Below are 26,362 nucleotides of genomic sequence, written 5' to 3' on the forward strand. Positions count from 1 at the left end.
TTGTGGCTCACAGGCCCAGTTGCTCTGCGGCATGTGGGATCTTCCCAGACCAGGGCTCGAACCTGTGTCCCCTGCATCGGCAGGCGGACTCTCAACCACTGTGCCACCAGGGAAGCCCTACATTGATTTTTAAATGTTAAACCAACTTTGCATTCCTAGGATAAACCCCACTTAGTCATTATATACTGTCTTTATAAAGTATTGTTTACTGTCTTTATAAAATATTGTTGGATTTGATGTGCTAAAATTTTGTTTGGAATTTTTGCATCTATGTTCAGGAGGGAAATTGGTCTGTAGTTGTCTTCGATGTCTTTGACCTTTATCTGTAATGTCTTGTGTAATATCTTTGTGATCGTTCCTCTTTTCTAATATAAGTGTTTAGTGCTGTACGTTTCTCCTAAAGCTCTGCTTTAGCAACATCCCTTTAAATTTTATGGTCCTGAGTATGGTCTGTTTTGATAAATATTTTATGTGCACTTGAGAAGATTGTGTATTTAGCTGTTGTTTGGTTGCGTATTCTATAAATGTTAATTGATTCAAATGGATTGTGTTGTTCAAGTCTACTGTATCTTTGCTGGTTTTATGTTTACTTGTTGTATCAGATATTGATGTCGGATGTTGAGAGAGGAGTATTGAAACCTCCAACTATAATTGTGGATTTATTTCTCTTTAAATTTTATCAGTCTTTGTTTCATGTAATTTGAAGTTTTATTATTGTGTATATAAACATTCAAAATTGTTATGTCCTGTTGTGAAATGCACTCATTATCCCTAGTAATATTGTTTGCTTAGAAATCTACTTTATCTCTTCTAGTCACTGTAGCTTTCTTTTGAATAATGTTAAAATTTTATATATTTTTCCATCCTTTACTTTTATTCTATTTTTTTCTTTATCTTTAAAGTTTGTCAGTTAGACAACATATAGTGGCTCTTGCTTTTTAAAATACAATCTGACAATCTTTGCCTTTTAATTACGGTAATTAGATCACTTTAAAATATTATGACAAAATTATTTCTTGCTCACATTAATGTTCATCTCAAACTGCAGGCTGAGTACATTTTTGGGGCACACTTTTTCATTTCTGGACCAGTGACCAGCACCTATGCAGGATAAACCAGACTCATGGCAAATAGTGGAAATATATCTTAAAACATCTGCTAGAGAGTGATACACATAACTTCAACTCAGATTTTATTGGCCAAAGCAGATCACATATTCACACTCCTTATAGAGTGAAGTGGGGATTAGAATCTTCTTGCTGGATCTTAGAAAATATATGCTTATTATTATTTCAGCACCTTTTCCAGTATTTTTATTGTAATGTTATTGTGCTCTTAATTATTCACATACCATAAAATCCATCCCTTTAAAGTGTACAATTTAGTGGTATTTTTAGTACACTCACACAGTTGTGCAAACATTACCACTATCCAATTTCAGAACATTTTTATGACTCCCAAAAGAAACTTTGTACCCATTAGTCTCCCCTTTCCTCCCTCCTTCCAGCTGCTGGTAACCACTAATCTATTTTCTGTCTCCATGGATTTGCCTATTCTGGACATTTCATTGGTAGTCTTTTGTGACTAGCTTCTTTTACTTAACATAGTATTTTCTAGGTTTTGAGGAAAATAGATCATTTACATTTAATGTAATTCTTGATATGGTTATGTTTATATTTGTCATCTTGTTTTACTGTTCTTTATCTTTTTTTTTTTTTGTGGTAAGCGAGCCTCTCTCTGTTGTGGCCTCTCCCGCTGCGGAGCACAGGCTCCGGATGCGCAGGCTCAGTGGCCATGGCTCACGGGCCCAGCCGCTCCGCGGCATGTGGGATCTTCCCGGACTGGGGCATGAACCCATGTCCCCTGCATCGGCAGGTGGACTCTCAACCACTGTGCCACCAGGGAAGCCCTGTTCTTTTATTTTTTCTGCCTTTTGACTGAATGAAATGTTGTTTATGATTCTATTTTATCTTTTGTTGATTTATTGACTATAACTCTTCGTTATTTTGCTGGTTGCTTTAGGGTTCATAGTATACATCCTTAATTAACAGCACAGTATGCTTTCAAGAGATCTCATACCATTTCACACATAGTGTAAGAATTTAGAATAGTACATTTCCATTTCTCCTCTCCAATCCTTTGTGCTAGTTTTATCATGCATTTTGCTTTTGTGTATGTTATAAACCCCATACTACATTATTATTTTTGCTTCAATAGTCAATTATCTTTTAAATGAGATTGAAATAATAAGAAAAAAATCTTATATTTGCCTACATACTTTCCATTTCTGGTGTTCTTTGGTTCTTTTTTAGCTCCAGATTTCCAACTGATAGAATTTTCCTTCTGTCTGGAGGACTTGCTTTTATATTTCACGTAGTGTGGGTTACTTCTGTATGTCTGAGTCTTCATTTTGCCTTTGATTTTTTAAAAATATTTTTTCTGAAGTATAGGACTCTAGGTTGACAGGGCTTTTTGTTTGTTTTTTTTTGTTTGTTTTCCTTCAGTACTGTAATGATGTGTCATTGACTTCACTCTTGTATTGTTTACATCAGGAAATCTGATGCAATCCTTATCTTTGTTCCTGTGTATATAATGTGCCATTTTCCCTCTCTGTCTCCTTTTAGATTTTTTCTTTATCCCTGGTTTTGTTTATTAATAAATTTATTAATAAATTTATTTATTTTTGGCTGCGTTGGGTCTTCATGGCTGCGTGCGGGCTTTCTCTAGTTGTGGTGAGCGGCGGCTACTCTTTGTTGCAGTGCATGGGCTTCTCACTGCGGTGACTTCTCTTGTTTCGGAGCGTGGACTCTAGGCTCCTGGGCTTCAGTAGTTGTGGCACGCGGGCTCAGTAGTTGTGGCTTGCAGGCTCTAGAGTGCAGGCTCAGTAGTTGTGGTGCATGGGCTTTGTTGCTCCACGGCATGTGGGATCTTCCTGGACCAGGGCTCGAACCCATCTCCCCTGCATTGGCAGGTGGACTCTTAATCACTGAGCCACACAGAGAAGTCCTTTATCCCTGGTTTTAAGCAGTGATTCTGAAGTGCCTTATTGTAGTTTTCTGCATGTTTCTTACTTTTGGGTTTTGTTGAACTTCTTGTAACTTAATAATTTTCCTCAAATTTGGGAACTTTTTAACCATTTTATTCTTCAAATTTTTTTGTTCCTTTTTCTCCTCCTCCTCAGTGACTCTAATTACACAAATATTAGGCCACTTGAAGTTATTCCACAGCTCACTGATATTGTGTTCACTTTCTGGAAAATTTTTATTGCTTTGTATTCAAGTTCTTTATATTGTGATCTGCCATGTCTAATTTGCCATCAGTCCTATCCAGTGTGTTTTTCCATCTCTCACATTGTTCATCTCTAGAAGGTGGAGCTGAGTGTTGTTTTTATGTCTCTACTTAAGTTTTGAACATACAGAAATATAGTCTTAATAACTTTTAATGGCCTTGTCTAGTAGTTCTAACTTTTCTATCAATACCAGTTTGCTTTTGATTAATTGCTTTTTCTTCTCATTGGTTGTATTTTTCTTCTTCTTTGCATGCCTGATAATATTTGATTGGATGTCTCACATTGTGAATTTTACCTCACTTGGTTTGGCTGTTTTCCTATAAATATTCTTGAGCTTTGTTCAAGAATGCAGTTAAGTTACTTAGAAAGAATTTGCTGTGGAGTAGTGCACAGCCTAGGGCTATTATTCCCTCCTACTGAGGCAGGACCCTTTTGTGTACTTTACCCAATATGCCTTGAAACAGGTTTTCCAGTCTGGCCGGTGGGGACAGATACTATTCCTGGCCCTGTGTGAATGGTGGCCTCTGTTAAATCTAATCTTTTCTGGTGGTTTTTTTCCCTCTAGCTTTGGGTAGTTTCCTTACATACATGTGCTGATCAGTTCCCAGCTGAATACTTAATGGGTATCCTCTGTCAATCTCTGAAGATCTTGTTTGTGTACTTCTTACCTCTCTGATACTCTGTTCCTTGGACTCTAGCCACTTTGGTCTCCTCATGCTCTCAGCTCTGTATACTCAATTGAGAAAGTTCACTAGGTTCTGTTGAATTTTTCCCTACGTGTGCCAGAATCTGGAAACTCTCTCCTGGCAGGTAAGATGGCAATCATAGGTCTTACTTCACTTATCTCCTGAGTTTCAGAAATTGCTGTCCATTGTTTCCTGTTGGCCAAAGTCTTATATATTCTGAATATTAACTCTGCTCAGCTTTAAAAAAATTTATTGCTGAGGTAGTTGTTGAAATTTTTGCTTTCAAATGACCTGTCCTCAGGTTTGGTCCCTTTCTGTTGATATGGAGACAGAAAATAGAGACGTGAAAGAAATTACCTGGAAATAGAATTTGCAAGCTAGAGATTTTAAACCTGGCCCAAATGAACAACTAGAAGAAGACCTAATGTTAGCCCATTCAAACCTGGCAATAGAAATTGTCCCCTTCTGATTATTGTTTCCTAGAAAGTGCTTTTAAAGGGTTTTCTTTGGCTGGCAGCATTTGATGGGTAAGATAGAAAGATTGGTGTGCCACATGATGATAACTTTATGTGGGTTTCATGTGTGTATTGGTATTAATTTTGTGCCCCTTTGCTTATTACATTTGAAAGATTTAGAGCAAAGTCTTTCGGTTGAGGTTTTAGGAGGAGGTAGTTTTCTAGCATAATATGTAGATTGGCAAAATTTCTTGGATAAGATGAATTTGGAAGAGGTTCATGAAAGAGCAAAGTGGAATGTTGGGTTGTGTGAAGGCGGTTATGAGCAAATAGATGCTCACAGAAAACAAAGTGGCGGGGACTGTTAAAGAGAACGAAAGGAGGTGTATGGTGTGGAAAACTTAGTGGAATATAAAACTAGGGCGGGACTGGCAAAGTAAAACACTTATAGATAGTGCTAAAGGATGTAAATAATTTATAAGTTTTGAATTGGTTCTTACATGAAAAAGTAGTTCGCACAAAAGATAACGTTGGCCCTGAGTTTGTAAGTGACCAAAGTTGAATTTATTTTTATGGTTATGATCAATAATTACTGTATAACTAAAATATAGAAAACACCATATAAGAATTGTTGCAAGTGATGTGTGTATAGATGAACTTTTTCTCAAGTAATTCAAAATTTATTCCAGAATACTAGATGTGCTTGGCATATGTGTTAACGATTAAATAATAATTGTTAGAACTGTTTAAAGATGTCTAGAAAAGAGATTTTGACAAGTAAGACTGAAGAAGTAAAAGAAGCGGAAGGTTTTCACCCTTTGTTCTTGTGTGGAATTACTCAAAACTTTGTACTTTTTTGAGTTCACATTTTGAATCTCTCACTCTTTTTAAAAAAATCATTAAAACCCAGAATCCATGGGAAGGATTTATGTGTAGAGAATGGGTAAATGTAGCAATATTTTGTTTTGCCTTAGGAGAAAAATCCTGGTGGAAAAACACATCTTTCTGACTTTAATAAAAAATAAAATGACAAACACTAAGATCTAGCTTACCTTCCCTTGTTCTGCTCTAGTACCCCACCAATGTATTAAGTCCAAAAAAAAATTGCAAGAATAATAAAGTAAACTTTCTCTGACCACTTCTGTGGTTTGTAAATATGCAAGTTATGTGTCTAAAGTAAAAATTGAGACACAACTGTTACTTCTAACAGGGGAGATGCTTTTATTTAGGATTTTTTCTTCTCTTTTGTAAATGTAGATGAATCTCTTGTGTTGTTTAACCGTCTTTGATTAAGAAAGTATAAAATACTTAGGCAGTATTTTAGAAAATTAAAATTGAAGAAACATGAAAATACCAAATTATATAAAGAAACTATTTTTCCTTCCCATAGTTTTACTGCAGTTATCACTTTTTAAAAATCATCTGGCAACCCCAGGAAGATGTGAAGAAATGGTTCAATACAGTGTCAAAGATCTGTTTGATGAAAGTTAATTATTGATAGCCTTGAAGTTGAAATGGGACAGCTATTTTTTTTTCTGTTTTAAGTGTGTTTTTCATTTTAAAAATACAAAGGCTTTGGCTGAGATGAATTTAAGAAGGTAAGGTTCAAGTGTAATAGCAATGCATTTTAATTAAGGAGGGGAATAGTGTTAATTTAAATTTTAAACAGGCTATTATTTGTGTGGTTTAAAATTTGGCATTGCACCCATGTTTGTTTCCTTTTGCATTCTGTTATTTAGAATCAGATTTTACTTTTTAGCAGATTTTGGGGGGTAAAATATGAGGATGAGGAAATGGTTCTTCTAAACTAAAGTAAATGTATTTTATTTATTTTTTTAAATATGGTAAGCAGGAATCTTTGAAACCTTAATTTATATATCTTTGTATCCTACCAACATCTAAGTCTACACTGACCAATATGGAAGCCATTAGCCATATGTGACAGTTGAGCTCCTGAAATGTTGCTGGTCTATATTGTGATGGGCTGTAAGAGTAAAATATACTCTAGATTTTGAAGAGCTGATTTGGGGGAAAAATAAAAATCTCATTAATTAAAAAAATTTTGATTACATACTAAAAATATGTAATATTTTGACTATATTTGATGAAATAAATTATTAAAATCAATTGCAACTTTTTTATACTTTAAATTTGGCTATTAGAATATTTAAAATTATGTAGGGGCTTACATTATATTTCTGTTGGACAGTGCTGACCTAGGTGATCTAACTTTTATGTTTATAATTTTACCACCACAACATTACCTCAGTTTTTGTAAGGATACTCTCTATAAAACAGCCATGAACATTTTAAGGAAGTAGTAAAAAGTTTCTGAACAAAACATGTATTTTCAAGTCTTTGCGTTAAAAATTCATGTATTTTTAATCATAGGAGAAGCCTTTAGATCTTCACTTGAACCTTTTATTCTTTTTCTTTTCATAGAATTGTTTTAAATTTTTAATTGGTTGTCTGCTTTCCTGAGGAACTTGATGATATGATTAATTAAAAGAATTTATTATACTATTTCTGTTGCAACTAGCTTAGCTTCAGTCTGCAATGTCTATGCTTTCTGTCTGGAGTGTCTGTGTAAAGCAGTCAGTAAACCATCAGTTTCTTTTTTTTGTTTTTTTAACATCTTTATTGGATTATAATTGCTTTACAATGGTGTGTTAGTTTCTGCTGTATAACAAAGTGAATCAGCTATACATATACATATATCCCCATATCTCCTCCCTCTTGGGTCTCTCTCCCACCCTCTCTATCCCACCCCTCTAGGTGGTCACAAAGCACTGAGCTGATCTCCCTGTGCTATGCGGCTGCTTCCCACTAGCTATCTATTTTATATTTGGTAGTATATATAAGTCCATGCCACTCTCTCACTTGGTCACAGCTTACCCTTCCCCCTCCCCATGTCAAGTCCATTCTCTACATCTGCATCTTTATTCCTATCCTGCCCCTAGGCTCTTCAGAACCAGTTTTTTTTTTTAGATTCCATATATATGTGTTAGCATATGGAATTTATTTTTCTCTTTCTGACTTACTTCACTCTGTATGACAATCTCTAGGCCCATCCACCTCACTAAAAATAACTGTTTCATTTCTTTTTATGGCTGAGTAATATTCCATTGTATATATGTGCCACATCTTCTTTATCCATTCATCTGTTGATGGACACTTAGGTGGCTTCCATGTCCTGACTATTGTAAATAGAGCTGCAGTGAACATTGTGGTACATGTCTCTTTTTTTTTTTTTTAACATCTTTATTGGAGTATAATTGTTTTACAATAGTGTGTTAGTTTTTCCTTTACAACAAACTGAATCAGTTATACATATACATATGTTCCCATATCTCTTCCCTCTTGCATCACCCTCTCTCCCACCCTCCCTATCCCACCCCTCTAGGTGGTCACAAAGCACAGAGGTGATCTCCCTGTGCTATGCAGCAGCTTCCCACTAGCTATCTAATTTACATTTTTTTTTTTTTTTGGTAGTTTAAAGGTCAAATTTATTAGGAGATTGAGGTGTAATATACACGGACTATAAATGCTGAACAGCTGACTTTATTCACAGTCAAGCAGAGATATAATCCATGCCAACCTATTTTGTGGATACTCTTGTTCTTTTGTTCCAAGAGAAATTTGCCCCGTAAGACTTGGACTTTGGTTTCGGAACCCTTGCCTCTTCAACATCATAGCTCCATCCATTTTTTTCTGCAAAGGCAATTGCGTCGTCTGTAGTACTGAAAGTTAGAACCATGTTGGACAACGGATCAGCCGTTGATGCCCAACCCATCAAAGGATTTTCCCATCTCTCTCTGGTATCAAACTCCATCTTCCATTTCTTCGTGTTGTTTACTCCAGATTGCATGTTATTGCGAGCAGGAACAAAGATCCTGACTTTTCTAGTTTTGATATGCTCTTCTGGAACACCAGTTAAAGCAGTAATATCCAGTTTTTCATCAACCATTATGAGTTGCGTGTCTCGAGTTTGGTCCTGTGCCAACCTCCATGTGGAAGTGCTCAGCGACCTGGTCGGAACCTTGGAAACGGAAACGGCAGCTACACCTGCTGCCCTTCTCCCCCGCAAAGCTTGCCTCAGCGCCACTGACCTAATTTACATTTGATAGTGTATATATGTCCCTGCCACTCTCTCACTTCGTCACAGCCCACCCTTCCCCCTCCCCATATCCTCAAGTCCATGCTCGAGTAAGTCTGTGTTTTATTCCCGTCCTACCACTAATCTCTTCATGACATTTTTTTCCCTTAGAGTCCATATATATGTGTTAGCATACGGTATTTGTTTTTCTCCTTCTGACTTACTTCACTCTGTATGACAGACTCCAGGTCCATCCACCTCATTATAAATAACTCAGTTTCATTTCTTTTTATGGCTGAGTAATATTCCATTGTATATATGTGCCACATCTTCTTTATCCATTCATCTGTTGATGGACACTTAGGTGGCTTCCATGTCCTGACTATTGTAAATAGAGCTGCAGTGAACATTGTGGTACATGTCTCTTTTTGAATTATGGTTTTCTCAGGGTATTTGCCCAGTAGTGGGATTGCTGGGTCGTATGGTAGTTCTATTTTTAGTTTTTTAGGGAACCTCCATACTGTTCTCTAATCCATGAATTTGGTAAAGTAGCAGAATACAAAATTAATGCACAGAAATCTCTTGCATTCCTATACACTAATGATGAAAAATCTGAACGAGAAATTAAGGAAACACTCCCATTTCCCATTGCAACAAAAAGAATAAAATACCTAGGAATAAACCTACCTAAGGAGACAAAAGACCTGTATGCAGAAAACTATGAGACACTGAAGAAAGAAATAAAGATGATACAAACAGATGGAGAGATATACCATGTTCTTGGATTGGATGAATCAACATTGTGAAAGTGACTATACTACCCAAAGCAATCTACAGATTCAGTGCAATCCCTATGAAACTACCAGTGGCAGTTTTCACAGAACTAGAACAAAAAATTTCACAATTTGTATGGAAACACAAAATATCCCAAACAGCCAGAGCAATCTTGAGAAAGAAAAACAGAGCTGGAGGAATCAGGCTCCCAGACTTCAGACTATACTACAAAGCTGCAGTTAAGACAGTATGGTACTGGCACCAAAATAGAAATATAGATCAATGGAACAGGATAGAAAGCCCAGATAAACCCATGCACATATGGTCACCTTATTTTTGATAAAGGAGGCAAGGATATACAATGGAGAAAAGACAGCCTCTTCAATAAGTGGTGCTGGGAAAACTGGACAGCTACATGTAAAAGAATGAAATTAGAACACTCCCTAACACCATATACAAAAATAAACTCAAAATGGATTAAAAACCTAAATGTAAGGCCAGACACTATAAAACTCTTAGAGGAAAACATAGGCAGAACACTTTATGACATAAATCACAGCAAGATCCTTTTTGACCCACCTCCTAGAGAAATGGAAATAAAAACAAAAATAAACACATGGGACCTAATGAAACTTAAAAGCTTTTGCACAGCAAAGGAAACCATAAACAAGAAAAAAGACAACCCTCAGAATGGGAGAAGATATTTTGCAAATGAAGCAACTGACAAAGGATTAATTTCCAAAATTTACAAGCCTCTCATGCAGCTCAATATCAAAAAAACAACACAAACCAAAAATGGGCAGAAGACCTAAATAGACATTTCTCCCAAGAAGATAAACAGATTGCCAACCATCAGTTTCTGATCAGAATATTTGAGAGGGGGCTGCAAGACTCGTGCATTCACCTTCTCTGAGATCTCATCTTAAGGAAACAAAAGCCAAAGAAAACCCCTATGCTTTCAGAACTGGAGAGATTCTTGTCATTTAGGCACCTCCCTCCTGAGTTGTGTCTGCATTGTTTCCTGTGATAGTTCCTTGTCTTTTCTCTTAATTGTCCCTTCTTGTTTCTCTTGTTCTGAAACTTGTATATGTGCTTGATGATGTTGATGTGAAAGGGTGTGACTCCTGTGAGTCAGAGGTGTATTTTGTTGCTTTTGACTTGCCTTTCTTTTAGCCAGCAAGCTGCTGTCTTTCTGGCTGCACTTTCATATCCTGTTTGTTTGGTGTAACATTACAAGAGTGTTTGAACCCTGTGTTTGAAAAGTTGCTCCCTCTGCAATAAAGTGCCAGTGTGTTTAGCTTTCCAAGTGTTTTTCTCCTATAGCAGTTTTCTTCCTTAGCTTTATTAGATCTTTCCTTAGTTCTTTATACATTAACCTAGCAGTTTACACATTCCCAAATGGCATGTTGGCCTGTTGTTTTTGTATCCTGCTGTCTTATTTCTGGTATCCATAGGAAAGCATTATACTGAGTACAGCAGGATATTCAAAAAGTTTGTCCAATAATTGCCCAATTTCCATTTGTAGACTTTTCAACTTCTGGGCTTTTTATCTACATGGATAAGTCCCACAAGTACTTCATACTCCAAATAACCCAAAAGAGAACCCAATCTTTATCTTCTCCCCCTTTGTATTTTTCATAGTATTATAGTAAGTAGAGGGTTTTTTTTTCTTCATGTTTTTCAAATATATCCTGCTATACATAAGCTACTTTTTTTTTCATGTACATATCATGAAGTGCACAGAGTACCATTTTCCTCAGATAGGTGGCCCCTTGGTGAGGTGAAGGTTCAGTTCTCAGTAGCAGGAATATGGTGAAGGTAATCTCTCTAAAATAAGACCCAAAGACCCTGATTACTCTCGTTGTTGGCATATTCCCTTGTTCTCACTTTAGTCCCTAGTCCTATCTATTAGGGAACTGGAAATGCTTTCTCTCTGCCAACTATTCTAAGCTTCTGCAAGCAAACAATCCTAGACTTTTTCCATCCTTGATACTATTTGAAGTCCAACTGATAATTGGCTTTAGCACCTCCACCTCAGATAATGTGGAGCTATAGCCATTTTGAATGCTGCCATTAGAACTGGAGGTACATAAATTTGGAATTGCTTAGGTGGAGACTGAGGACTATGTATTTGTTCCCCAGTCAGTGGAGATTCAACTCTGATGTCTTAGTCTGGCAGCATTCTAGGAGGCTGAATAAATTTGGGCCTGTGAATTATTGTATAGCAGCAGGCCACACATACCTATGGGGAATGCCTTTGATTATAGCGTACAATATTCCTACCAGGCCAGTATTCTTTTCCTTAATTTGATAAATTTCTTCTTGTGTTAGTCATAAGGAAATTATGATGGGGTGGGAAGGTAGTTTCCTTTTTTTTTTTTTTTTTAATTACAGTAAATCCATGCAAGGCAGTGAACCCATGTGCTCTGGTGCTCTGGGAAGAGGAAGAAAACTGAATAAGTTTTGAATAGACTTCTCACTAGCCCATGGATCATGAGTAATGTTGTATTACCACTCTCTCAGTTGCCAGGCTAAAGTCTTTGGAAACTGTTGGCATTTTCAGGCAGTGTGCTTCTACTACTATGTCAAGAGTATTTTAATTGAATTTAAACTAGGTGGCAACCTGTCTAGGAGTCATCCTGAGGTTTTTTTTTTTTTTTTTTTTTTTTTTTAATCACTGCTTTTAGGAAAAAGAAAAAAATATATGATTCTAATTACGCATTCTGTAAGGTCTACCTATTCTTAATTAGTATGTAAATTATTCTCCTACATACCATGACTTAAGTAGCTAGTGGGGAGAGACTTGATAGTATCAATTCAAGTGTTACTTCTTTGGGAAAATGTTAACCTTCTCTCAGAAGGATTTCATTGTATCCATAGCACTGGAAAAAAATTATAAAGTTTTTCCTTAGAAAATTCTAAATTTTGGTAGTGACCAACAAATTTGAAAAAAGAGAAAGGAAGTAGTATTCATACTTCCCTTTCTTTATGAAATAGATACACTTAATATAACAAAAACAGTTAGTGTTTTTTTGTGATAGTAATAGTCATGGGGTTTGTTTTTGTTTTTTAATGGTACGCGGGCCTCTCACTGTTGTGGCCTCTCCCGTTGCGGAGCACAGGCTCCGGACGCGCAGGCTCAGCGGCCATGCCTCCCGGGCCCAGCCGCTCCGCGGCATGTGGGATCTTCCCGGACTGGGGCACGAACCCGTGTCCCCTGCATCGGCAGGCGGACTCTCAACCACTGCGCCACCAGGGAAGCCCCCAGTCATGGTTTTAAAACAATTCTGAAGGGCTTCTAGTAATAAAAAGCAGTAGTTTCTCACCTAATTCTCACTACCCCTAATGTCATTAACCAGAGACAGTATTTTTAATACATTTTAATAAAGTTGATGTATAATTTGCAACAGAGAAGTGCACAGTTCTTAAGTGTACAGTTAGAGCTTTGATAGATGTATACACCTGTGTATAACCCACAAGCCATTAACATGGAGACAATTTTTGTCATCTTAGAATATTCATTTGTGCCCTCTTTAGCAACCCCACCACCTGTAACTTTTCATCTGATTTTTATTGCCATGGATATATTTCATTTGTTTTTTTTTTTTCGATATGACAGTATTTGGGGGCTATAATTCATATACTGCAATTCACACATATGAAGTGTACAATTGAGTGTTTTTTCATGTATTCACAGAGTTGTGCAACCAATCACCACAATCAATTTTAGAACATTTTCATCACCCCCAAAAGAAACTTTGTATCCATTAGCAGCCACTGCCCATTCCTCTTTGTTCCCCTTACTCCCACTCCAGTCCTCAGCAGCATCTAATCTACTTTCTCAATTCTAGCTATTTCCTATAAATGGAATCATACAATATTTTTCCTTTTGTGACTGGTTCTTTCACTTAGCATAGTGTTTTCAAGGTTCATCCATGTTGTAACATGTATCACTACTTCATGTATTTTCAAGACTGAATGATATTACACCTTATGGATATACCAGTGTTTTTATTCTTTCAGCACTTGATGGACACTTGGATTGTTTCCACTTTTTGACTATTATGAATAATGCTGCCATGAACATTTGTTGTGTAAGTTTTCTGTGGACATAGATTTTCATTTCTCTTGAATATATACCTAAGAGTGGAATGGTTGATTCGTATGGTAATTCTATGTTTAACCATTTAAGGAGTTGCCAGACTATTTTCCACAGTTTTAACCACTTTATATTCCCATCAGTAGTGTCTGAAGGTTCTTTCTTGTGTCTCCATATCTTCACCAACACTTATTATTTGTCTTTTTGGTTATAGCCATACTAATGGTTGTGAAGTGTAATGTTATGGTTTTGATTGGCATTTCCCTAATCATTAGTGATGTTGAGAATCTTTTTATGTGTTAATTGGCCATTTCTATGTCTTTGGAGAAGTGTCTATTCTTATTCTGTGCCCGTTTTTATTTATTTTTTATTATTTTTTAATGATTGCTTTATTTTTTTAATTAATTAATTAATTTTTGCCTGCCTTGGGTCTTCATTGCCGCACACAGGCTTTCTCTAGTTGCAGCAAGTGGCAGCTACTCTTTATTGCGGAGCATGGGCTGTAGGTTCACGGGCTTTGGTTGTTGTGGCACACAGGCTCTAGAGCGCAGGCTCAGTAGTTGCGGTGCACGGGCTTAGTTGCTCTGCAGCATGTGGGATCTTCCAGGGATCGAACCCATGTCCCTTGCATTGGCAGGCGGACTCTCAACCACTGTGCCACCAGGGAAGCCCTTAATTATCAATTTTATGTGTTCTTCATGTACTCTGGATACCAATCTTTTGTCAGATGTATATGTTGAGGAATTTTTTTTTTCAGTTTGTGATGTACCTTTTCATTTTCTTAAAACAGAGCTTTTTAAGTTTGAAGTCCAATTTAGTATTTTTTAATCAATTTTTTCCTTTATTGTTAGTGTTTCCTTGTGTCCCATTAACAAATTTTGCCTATTCCAAGGTTGTGAAGACTTTTTCCTGTTTTCTTCTAGGAGTTATATAGTTTTAGGTTTTATATTCAGGCCTATTGTCCATTTTGAGTCAGTTTTTTAATATGTGAATTAAGGCAGAGACAATATCTTTAAATAATGTAATGTCTTTACTTGGAATATTTCATTTGTAAATGTTTTTCACAGTTTTGTATATTTGTTTATGTTACTTATTTCATTGACCTCTGAAGGTGTACTGCTTAACCCTTTTCTCTAATCCACCCATGAATTCACTTGGCTTTCCTGCTTATCCTTAAAGTTACAACGTGGGGATCTCTGAGACCCTTCTGACTCTTAAAAAAAAAATAAAAAAGAAAACTTCTATTTGGGTACTTTTTCATCTATACTTTCATTATATCTCAAATTTATGTTTAGCTTAGGAAATACCATTATTTTCTTTTTAACTGCGTGTCTCTTTGTTAATGGTAGTTGTGCAATTTAATTATTTGGCATATAGCAAGCATTCAGTGAATAAGTGAAATGAAGAACTTAGGTTCAGGTTATTTCTGTAAAGTTTGTTTCTGTATTCCATTTACAATTCTTAAGGTTTAGAATCATACATAAAATTACTTATATACATACACTAATTTTTTTCGTAAGATATGTTATGGACTTACTAAAATAACATGGGAAAAATAGTAGTTAAAGCAAAACATTATCATTAATTAGTTTTTTTATATATAAATTTATTTATTTTATTTATTTATTTTTGGCAGCATTGGGTCTTCGTTGCTGCACGCGGGCTTTCTCTAGTTGCAGCGAGTGGGGGCTACTCTTCCTTGCAGTGTGTGGGCTTCTCATTGCAGTGGCTTCTCTTGTTGCAGAGCATGGGCTCGATGCGCGTGGGCTTCAGTAGTTGTGGCTCGCGGGCTTTAGAGCGCAGGCTCAGTAGTTGTGGAGCATGGGCTTAATTTCTCCGCGGCATGTGGGATCTTCCCGGACCAGGGCTCGAACCCATATCCCCTGCATTGGCAGGCGGATTCTTAACCACTGTGCCACCAGGGAGGTCCTAATTAGTTATTTCTGATAAAGAATATTTATAGCAAAGAGTTGACCCTGAATTTAGCTGTTTTGTAAGTTTTTCTGTTCCTAGAAATATTTGGGACATTTTATTTAATTTATTATTGCCATAAAAATGCATTAAATTATCCCATGAATAAGGATAGAATGAATACAGTTTATATTACTGTGTTATTGAATATGACTATCTGGTATTTGACGATTTTTTTTTAAGTTTTGCTTTTTCTTATGCATTCTACTCCTTGTGTGGGAGATACAGCTATTACTACATTCCTATGATCTTATTTTAGTTGTTTTTTTAAAAAAATTATTTATTCATTTATTTTTGGCTGTGTTGGGTCTTTGTTTCTCTGTGAGGGCTTTCTCTAGTTGTGGCAAGCGGGGGCCTCTCTTCATTGCTGTGCACGGGCCTCTCACTATCGTGGCCTCTCTTGTTGCAGAGCACAGGCTCCAGACACACAGGCTCAGTAGTTGTGGCTCACGGGCCTAGTTGCTCCGCGGCATGTGGGATATTCCCAGACCAGGGCTCGAACCCGTGTCCCCTGCATTAGCAGGCAGATTCTCAACCACTGTGCCACCAGGGAAGCCCTTGACGGTATTTTTTAATATGGGGATTTTGATTTTATTTCAATTCAGTCAATGTTCAGTGTACTTAGTATTGAGCTAAATACAAAGATGATATAAAGGGATATAAAGATGTGCAAGATATAAATCTGGCTTACAAAGGATGTTTTTATAATCTGCTAGGTATACTTTGACTCATATGTTTCTTTTCTTAATTAGTTTTTATATATCATAAATTAGTATTGGGAGCATTTCTTGTCTAAGCAGATGATTTTCTGAAGGAGTTACTGGAAGTAAATAGTAGCCATGTTAAATACCCAAATAGATGTTTTAATAATCTATTGAATGACATATAATTTACATCTTTATAATGATAGAGCCACATTTTTCCAGCCTTTTTTTTTTTTAATAGCCTGTGTACATGTGAAAGAAATAATGGATTTGATGTTGTAATGAGTCATGGAATGGATCTCTGAAATTATCTTAACCCATCATTCTACAGATAAGGAAGAGGCCTTAAACAGGGCCTTAAGAGTAAAGACGTTTCAGTTTAAAAGCGCAAGTCCAATGATAAATGACAGCTGTTAGTTGGCCTGAGTTTTTGGGAGATAGTAGGGATTATGGAGAGTTAGTGGATTAAAGTCCTTTTTCATTTAAAGGGAGAAGCTCCTATTCTGCTGCATCCTGTTGTTTCTGTTTAGGAATGTGGACCTAGTTTTGCCCTATCTTTTTATTTTTCAAGAGAATCCAGAATTGTAAATAAATATAAATATATGTGTATATAAACAGATAAATGAAATCTTCTAATTTTAGTTTTAGTAATTATTTAGTTTTTTACTCAAACATTACATGGGCCAAACAAAATACTTTTTGTTTGGACAGGTTAGTTATGCATCGGTAAAAGCAAAATGAAAAAAGACTAGGGATTTGATTAATTTGTGTGTCTGCCTTACTTTTTTAGCCCTAGACACATTGTAAACATGATAGGGTTAGTTCTTCTATAGAATTGGTTATACCTCTTCCAAGTACAGTTTGTTTTTTCCTGAAGCCCTCCCAATCACTTTTCTCACCAGAAGATTTCTTTCAATTTGAATTTTTAGTGGTGATGAAGGGAAATTATGAGGGGACTAATAGTAAAATATTTAACATAATGTACTATTTCAAATTTTGAAATTGCTGTGCTTAGTAGAAAAAATACAGCAGTTAATTTTATAGATGCCAACCAAATATTATTGAAATTATATATATTTTAAAACCATGGCTAAATTGCAGTAGTGAAGCTCTTATGTATCATCATGTCATCTAGTGTCACAGTGAGATGTTGAGCAATTTTTAATTATGTTTTAGATTGTTAGAAACAGATAGTAAATCTTTAAGATCTGTAAATGGATCAAGAAGAAACAGTGGCTCCTCCCTTGTATCAAGTTCATCAGCCTCCAGCAACCTCAGTCACCTTGAAGAAGACTCTTGGATTCTTTGGGGAAGAATTGTTAATGAATGGGAAGATGTGCGTAAAAAGAAGGAAAAGCAAGTTAAGGTATTCATATTCTTTGCTTAAGTCCTTCCTCTTATCCCAAAGGGCATGAGGTATCAATTAATAGAGGATTAAAAAAAATCAGATTCTAGTACTTCCTAAGTGGTATGATGAAGAGGTCTGCTTTATATATTTGTGCCCATAGAAGTATTGGTTTGTAGCTATCAATTGTTATAGAGGTCTCCTAATTGTAGAAATATATAGCTGAAAATTATTTTAGATATTAAATTCTCTTATTTTATAGATTCAGAAATGGAAGTTGTGACATCCTACATCCTTCAGTTACCAGTATTTTACTTTTTTTATTTTAAAATATAAAACAGCCCTTTGAAAGATGATGGTTACAGTGCCATCATTCACAGCTCTGCAGATTATCAGGTCCTTAATACCTTTAGAGGTATACTCTGAGTGAAATGACAAGAATTTATCCATGGCATTGTTGTCCCTCTGATCAGAACAGAATATACCCGTATCTTAGCCAAATCTTAGCCTTGGTTAAAAAGTTCCCTAGTCTTATTATAAAAGTAGCTTTGTGAATTATAAATTTGAAAAAGTCATGTACTCTACTCCAACCTCCAGTAAGTCTTCTTTGGCTTTCAAGGTAGGAAGCCTAAATAAGTCACTTAAACATTTTTATTTTTATTTTTATTTGTAGGAACTTGTTCGTAAAGGGATACCCCATCATTTTAGAGCAATAGTTTGGCAACTTTTGTGCAGTGCACAAAGTATGCCAATTAAGGATCAGTATTCAGAACTCCTGAAAATGACCTCACCTTGTGAAAAATTGATCCGAAGGGACATTGCTAGAACTTATCCTGAACACAATTTTTTTAAGGAAAAAGATAGTCTTGGACAGGAGGTTTTGTTTAATGTAATGAAGGTAAGTTCTGTTTATTCATTTTTTTTAGATGAAATGAATTCTCAGGAGGTTGAAATTAAACACTTCTCATAATGAAGTATGAACTCTCACCCCAGTAATCAGTTGCTTTGGCAATAAATTTGACGTTAGCATAATTTTGGCTTTAATTCTGATGCTGGATTATTGTCTAGTTTGGAGAACTCTTAGAAAATTCCTCACATTGCTTGGAATTAGTTGACTGAAATCAAATAACCTATAAATCACTATACATACCATAGAGAAGATCTTCCATGAGAATGAATAATTCACCTTCTATGAGTTTCACAATCTGGGAGCAAATTTTTTGCTTGCTGTGGCCAGCATTGCTAAGAGCTCTTAGCCCTTAAAAGTGTGTGCCATTGTAATTTTTTCTCCAGTGTTGCCTTTTCCCTTTGCATAATTCCTTTTCCTTCTAGCTACCTCCATGAAATATTAATTTCTTGTTAAATCATTTCAGTTTTGTCAGTGCTTTACCTTCATCCTACTCTAGTTTTGATCTTTGTCAGATATAAATTTTTAATGATTTTTAAGCTTTGTCACTTTCCTGAGTACAAATTCCTTTATTTTCTTGTCCTTAGGAGTTGTCAGTTCCTAATTGGGAAATCGTCAAAATAAAATTTTATGTAATAAATCATTTGCTTTTAAAATACTTACAGGATAGGATAACATCTACAACAAAGCAAGCAAGAGCTTCTCTAAAAAATAAATGGTCTTTAATCCACCTTCTTACTGTCTTTAGGCTTTTAGAGAAGGAAGGTATGATATATCATGTTAAAGTGTTTTGAACAACATTTTTTACTTTTTAGGCATATTCTTTAGTGGATCGTGAGGTTGGTTACTGTCAAGGAAGTGCTTTTATAGTTGGATTGTTGCTTATGCAGGTAAGTTAGTATAAGTATTAAATGTCCAATTAAGTTCTTTATTAAAGTTGGAGAACTTAAATATCATCCTTGTTTTAGTAAGTGGATATTGGTATTTCCCCCTAAACATAGTCTAAATAGGAACATTTAGTTTGCATTTTAAAATATTAAAAGTGTTGAAAATAACATACAATAGATATCCTGCCACTAAATCAAATTTCATCTTATCTACATTTGGACCATAAGATTCTACTAAAGCCTGAATCTACTTTTAAATCTTAACTTATATGTCAATATTTAATGAGGAATAATCTTTTCCCAGCCACGCAGGACTGATTAAAGTGTTGGTATGAAAATCTTATTTATGGAACTTCCCTGACGGGTTCTGTCACTGGTCGGGGAACTAAGATCACACATGCCGCTCGGCAAAGCCACAAAAAAAAAAAGAGAAAGAAAGAAAGAAAGAAAAGAAAAGAAAATCTTATTTATGATGTACAATGTCTTTGGAAATTTATACAGTAATTTTATTTGTCACAGAGCTGAGGGCTTGTTATGCCTGTTTTACTATAGGCTCTAAAATAGAGGTACTCAGTCACTTGTACTGCCCTGGGGATATAACATATATTTCCATTGGCAATGACTTATTTTGGGTGGGGTGTTTTCAGAAGTCAAGGACAGGGACAATCAGTCATAGCTTTGAAGGGAAATAGCATGTTGTGTTACCTCTCCAGCCTTATTGAAATTGAAAAAAAAGACTATCATACTCTATTTAGTCTCAGACTAAAATATGATCTGAAAAGAAACCTTGGAGATAACTTCATTTGAGTCATGTAGGCTTGTTTTTGCAGCTCAGTTCTGCACTGAGTTCAGAACTCAGTGATTCTTATTAACTCAGTGTCGTAGAGAAAGTATGTAGCAACACGTTGCTGTAAGACTCAAGTGTGCAGATTTTTTTATAATAAAAGGAATGACTGTAAAACACCTGGGTGATTGTTCTTCATATTTATATTTTACTTGGTGTCACAATTTTTCATTTTGTGACTATCGTTTCAATTTTTTTGTGAGGGACCCAGTGATAGTATTTTTTCTACCTCCTTTTGGTCTTTTATTCAATCATTTCAACTTATTTTTAAAAATATCACCATTTTTAAAACCTTCTCCCAATTTCTATATCCATGCTATTGCGGAGGAGAGAGGGAATGAATTATTTGATACATTCAGAGGAGAAGTTCTTAGAAGGCAAAAAAGGGAGATAAATTGACACATTCTCACTGTGACTGGAGTTGAGGAGTGGAGGGAGAAGTGGAAAGGGGAAGGTAGTTGTGGGAGATGAGTTTGGAGAAATAGTAAGGGGCCACATCATGTAGGACCTTGTAAGCATTTTGACTTTTAATGAGGATATGGGGAGGCACTAGAGTGTTTTGAGCAGTGGAGTGATGTGATCTGATTCATACTTTAAAAGTATCACTCTGGGATTTGAACCTCAGGTGGTGTGGCCCTAGAGCCTGCACTAGTAACTACCTGCCAGGATCATTGGAGGAAAGGAGTCAAAGATCTTCTAGGCCAGAGAATTAATCCTCATGAAAATGAGTGTAGTTTGGGGTTGGGGGTTGATCCAGAGGTTCGTAGATGCTGCAAAAAAGAGGATTAAAGGGTAATATCTGCTGGTATATGTTTCAGAGAGAAGGGGCAGTTAATGCAATGGCAATGAGGCATTGAGGTCCAAGGAGGGGCATAAACCTCTCTACCCCAGGCCTCTTCCAGTGCTCTGGGAGAGAAAACAGCCACCTCAGGAGAGAGCCAGATTTTGGTGTTGAAGTATTCTTTGGGGGAATCAGGTTTCACTTAGAGAAAGACAGTGAAAGAACATTTGGTAAACAGATTGAGGGTATAGGTAGGATATTTTGTTGATGGCGTATTATCAGTTCCAGAAAATACTGTGGAAAAGGTTTGGGGAATATTGGCAATGGGGTTAAATTATGGGAGCAATAGAACCAAGCACATGGGATGAGAGTTCTGGGAGGTAGGGTTTCTTGTAGTAACTGATATAAAAATCAGTGGGGCTATAAACCTTGACAGGATTAATAAGGATGGTCTCCAAGGCAAAATTGTGGCTATGTGCGTTGGGAGGAAGGAAGGAAGTATGGGTTTTGCCAAGAATAACTCTTGGCTCCTGTCCATGGCTGTGTCAAGACCAGGAAAAGTGTATTGTTAATAAAAGTAGTCTTCAGTAAGAAGAGTGCCTAGAGACTCTTTGAGGTTTCGTCTTTTGGAACACAGTGGTATAATGTGAGTGAATGAACATTAGAAAATTTTATTTTAAGAAAAGCCACACAGGGGAATTCCCTGGTGGTCCAGTGGTTAGGACTCCACGCCTCCACTGCAGGGGGCATGGGTTCCATCTCTGGTTGGGGAACTAAGATCCCCGCATGCTGTGTGGCAGGCAAAAAAACCAACCAAACAAAAAAACCCCACAATAATTTGTATAAGTGTTATGTGCCTACATATTCTTATTACAGAGCTTTTATGTTCATTATCTTAGTTGATATGATTATCTAGTGAGTTACACATAAAATGTGAAATTGGAACCTTTAAAACTCTAATTACAGTTTTTTTTAAAACTTATTTTACAAGTTCTTTTAACACTAATGCCATATTGTTTCTGCTTGGAACCCTTGAAAGGCTTCCTATCTCACTTAAGGTAAAAGTCCACATCCTTATAGTGGCTTCTAAAATCCTATGTAATTTGGTTTCCTTTATTTCTCCTCCATAACCATACTTTCATTTGTAACATTACTACTAATTTAGTAGTCCCCTATTCGTTGTTCCGTGAGCATGCCAATCGTGATTCCATTTCAAGACCTTTGTATTATTCTCCCAGGACTGTTCTTTCCTCAGTTGTCCCCTTACTTCAATATTTTGCTCAAATGTTACCTTATCAAGAGACTTTCCCTGACCATCTATATGTAAATAGCAGTGTAGCTCCCCGGGATTCCCTGTTGCTCTACTTTGTTTTATTTCCGTAGCACTTCTCACCATCTGACATATATGTTAATTGATTTATTCCATGTATTATCTATCTCCCCCAACTAGAGGGTTCAGTCTCCTTGAGGGTAGATACTGTTTATTTTGTTCACTGGTATGTACTCAGAGAGAGAGAGAAGTATCTGGCTTTAAATGAATATTTGTTGGTTGAATTCATGAGTTAGGCAAGTGAGGCAGCTGGTCTCAGAGGCTGTAGGATTTGTCTAACATCTCATTGTCGGTGATAGAATGGGAAATTATAAGCTTCTGATTTCTAGTCCATTGCTCTTAATATTGTACCACATAGCACTCAGGATTTACATATATACACTACCATGTGTAAAATAGCTAGTGAGTACATGCTATAATGCACAGGAAGCTAGGATCGGTGCTCTGTGACAACCTAGATGGGTGGGGTGATGGGGGTGGGTGTGGGGATGGGTGGGAGGGAGGTCCAAGAGGGAGGGGATATATATATACACATATAGCTGATTCACTTCATTGTACAGCAGAAACTAACACAACATTGTAAAGCAATTATGCTCCAGTAAAAGAAAAAGTTAATGACAATAAAAACCAAAATAACATTGTTTATATTTGGATGGGTACTTAGTTTAAATGTGTTTATTAGCTTATTTGCGTATCACAGAACATTAACCTATGTTGCTTTTTTCCTCCTAATGCAGATGCCAGAAGAAGAAGCTTTCTGTGTATTTGTTAAATTAATGCAAGATTATAGACTTCGTGAACTTTTTAAACCAAGTATGGCAGAATTAGGCCTTTGTATGTACCAGTTTGAATGCATGATACAGGTAAAAGTGTGGTGTTAACCAAAAACATATTGCCTTTATATTTTTTGTCATCTTGGTTTGAGTGACAACTAAGCAAAATTAATGTTAAAAGCATTAAAGCAATTGAAAAAAAAACAGTGTTTTAATCACATCATCATTTATTGTTCGGTTAATCCACAGTTTAGAACTACTTCCCAGTTAGGCGCTGTCTGCAGGTAGATCACAGTCTGGAACTTGACTAGTTTTTATATTCAGACCTTAAGCATTTGTGCCAAATATAGTATATCATAACCTAGATGCATGAATTTCTTTATTATGCCATATTTTATCCTATTATTTTACGTAGACGTTGCTCTCTTACAGAAGCCCATGACATTTGGACGCTGACATCAATTCATTTCCTTTGAGACTATCTCTTATCTCTTTCAGTCCTCTCCCCTGCCTTTCCCTTTTCATCCCTTTTTTTGCTAGCCTGTAATCTTTTTAAAAAAATATTGTTTCTGTCCTTTCGTGTTGCTAGTTTAAGAGTCAGAGTCTTAGTGACTGTGTAAGGGTGAAGAGGAGGAAGAGAGGAATCAAAACCAAATAAAAAAATACCTTTGAAGTGTTTCATCTTTCTGGATTTAATTTTTATATTTATATATATAAATAAATTTACTGTTTTGTCCTGTAATGTAATGGTAGAAATATTCTTCATTTACTTAAATTTCAATTAGGTAAGCAGAAATTAAGAATATAGGTTAATCATTCAGCTGGCATAAGAGCCATTTTCACAAGTCTACTTTTCCCCTACTTTTGCCCACAGCAATTTAAAAATCCTCTATCTTTTCTGTGTGTGATGAGACGAAGGGGATATACAAAATGTTTTTACATTTTAAAGTAAAAGACAAAATAGGTCTTGGTGATTCTTAATTTTTTTTTTGAACTAGTAAGCTTATTTTTATCACCCTTAAACTCCCTTGGTTTATTTTCAGTTAATGTGTCATTTATGTTTTGATTTACTAGAGTGTTGAAGTATCTGTATTTTGGGTGAGAAGGTAGGAAGCTTAGAATAGGTGACCAATGGTAGATAGCACCTGAAAGTATTTCAAGATAACATTTCTTTCCCTTAAAAATTTTTTTTGGAATTATTATAGTTTATAGAAAAGTATAGAAAATATCAGATACCCATGTACCCACAAATAAGGTTAAAGAAATATAAAATTTTTACTTATTTATTGTAATTTTTCTTTTTATTAATAAATCATTAAAAAGTTCCAACTTTTTAAGTTCCAACTCCACTTCCTTTTTCCTTTCTTTCTTTTCCAGACAATAACCACTATCCAGAATGTGTCCATTTCTGCCTCTTAACTCTTCCATATGATGCCTAAATTTTATGTTTGTGTTTGCTTTCAGTTACTTTAGTATGTATACAATTGTCTGGCTTAAAATACTCAGTTTTACCATGTTTTAACTAAAAAATTCTTTTCATCTCTTTAGGAGCATCTTCCAGGGCTCTTTGTGCATTTTCAGTCTCAGAGTTTTCATACCTCAATGTATGCATCATCTTGGTTTCTGACTATCTTCCTTACGACTTTTCCATTACCAATTGCAACAAGGATATTTGATATCTTTATGTCTGAGGTGAGTTAATGGGCAGACTGAGCAAAGGAATCATTGGGTTAATGAGAGCGGGCAATGAGGCGAACGATAAAGGAGACCCATGTGGTCCATGCTAAACTGCTTACCTGGATAATCTCATTTAATCCTTTAACAACCCTATCAGTACTATTCATCTCCCCATTTGATAGATGAGAGATGAGAGATGAGGAAGCCGATATTTAGAGAAAGATTAAGTAGCTGTCTATGGACACATAAGTGGTATAGTAACCAGGATTCAGATGTAGGCATTCAAAATCTGGAGCCCACACTCTTAACCAGACCTCTGTTTCACCTCCTTTTTGATTTAGTGAGAATCAGTGAGGGGTAAAATCTACCTTACAGACAACATTGTTGCAATGCATCTGTTACCCAAAGAGGAAGAAGTAATGAATATAATTAAGTTTCTTCTATCCCATGAACACCTTGCAGGCAGTCCTTTTAATTGTCAGTGATATGTAGTAGTGATCCTTTGTCTTGTATATTTTGAGTGAGAAGGTAAGAAGGTAAGGATAGGTGATCAGTGATAGAGAGCACCTAAGAATATTATTAATTGTTATTAATTACATCTTGGGAAGATCAGTTTGTATAATGAAGCTAAATTAGGTTAGTCTGGAGCCAGCAAGCTATGACTCATGTACTGATCTCTTCTGGTTTGCATGCCAAATCTGTCCTTCCACTTATTTCTGTAAATAAAGTTTCTTGGAACATAGCCGTGACTGTTTGTTGATGTGATGTCTGTGTCTGCTTTTGAGCTGCAATGGCAGGGTTGACTATTTGTGACAGCAGCCATAGGTAAGGCTCATAAACCCTAAAACATTTGTTCTCCAACTCTTTACAGAAAATGTGTGCGCATCTCTGTTTAGATACCTAAATGTTTACCTTAGTATTCTTTTGAATGATTAGTTTTTGTTTTGGAAGAATAAGACAAATTTGACTTTATAATTTGATTCCTCAGGGTTTAGAAATAGTGTTTCGGGTAGGATTAGCGCTTCTTCAAATGAATCAGGCAGAACTGATGCAACTCGACATGGAAGGGATGTTACAGGTAAGCCAGGCCATGATTTCTTGAATGTCTCTAGATTTTACTGTTAATTAGTTGATAATAAATGGTACTAAGTCATTCTTATGTTTTTCTTCTATTGTATTTTAGCACTTTCAGAAAGTCATTCCACATCAGTTTGATGGTGGTCCAGACAAATTAATCCAGGCAGCTTACCAAGTCAAGTATAACTCAAAAAAAATGAAAAAGTAAGTATTTTATATTTTGTTTTTTTAGTTATGGGGGTTTGTTGATGCATTTAGGAAATTAAATGGAAGAAGCAAAGCATTCTAGTGGTGAGTGCAGATTTCCTCCTCATTTTATAGAGCTGTAATGTTTTATTTGGTGGTATTGATTTCAATATAACCTAAATTTAATATTGGAATTTCATAGTGCTCTAGTGGTGCATGGGATTATTGTGTATTACTTTTAAAACTCCCCTTCCCATTCCACATTGATTAGAATTAGGAACGTGGTAAGTGTATATATGTGAGTGTGCTGTTATTTTAGAAACTGCTTTTATGGTGTGGTCTAAGTCACTGACATTCTTTTCCTCTTAGTTGACCCCAGTTTATCACTTAAGTTCAAGATTAGCATAACCAGCAAGATAGGCATGAGGTATGCATTAAGTTAAAATTTTGTTTACTGTGTATTACTTTCTAGTGAAACTTT

At 35.9% G+C, this 26,362-nt stretch overlaps 1 protein-coding gene and 1 pseudogene across 9 annotated transcripts in view; one reads left to right on the forward strand and one right to left on the reverse strand.

The window, feature by feature from the left end:
• Positions 1-26,362, forward strand: part of EVI5 (ecotropic viral integration site 5) — a 203,871-nt gene that overhangs the window by 60,028 nt on the left and 117,481 nt on the right. For 7 of the 9 annotated variants that reach the window (XM_059082311.2, XM_067042691.1, XM_059082379.2 and 4 more), the window contains exons 3-9: positions 17,251-17,440; positions 18,093-18,317; positions 19,142-19,216; positions 22,906-23,031; positions 24,490-24,633; positions 25,607-25,696; positions 25,802-25,899. In XM_059082311.2, the coding sequence (XP_058938294.1) occupies positions 17,251-17,440; positions 18,093-18,317; positions 19,142-19,216; positions 22,906-23,031; positions 24,490-24,633; positions 25,607-25,696; positions 25,802-25,899 (948 nt within the window). The remainder of the gene's footprint in view (positions 1-17,250; positions 17,441-18,092; positions 18,318-19,141; positions 19,217-22,905; positions 23,032-24,489; positions 24,634-25,606; positions 25,697-25,801; positions 25,900-26,362) is intronic. The other 2 variants (XM_059082368.2, XM_067042700.1) reach the window with 1 other exon arrangement.
• Positions 7,976-10,705, reverse strand: LOC131765337 (NADH dehydrogenase [ubiquinone] iron-sulfur protein 4, mitochondrial pseudogene; annotated as a pseudogene).

Source organism: Kogia breviceps, chromosome 1 (assembly GCF_026419965.1).
Source record: "Kogia breviceps isolate mKogBre1 chromosome 1, mKogBre1 haplotype 1, whole genome shotgun sequence".
NCBI lineage: Eukaryota > Metazoa > Chordata > Mammalia > Artiodactyla > Physeteridae > Kogia > Kogia breviceps.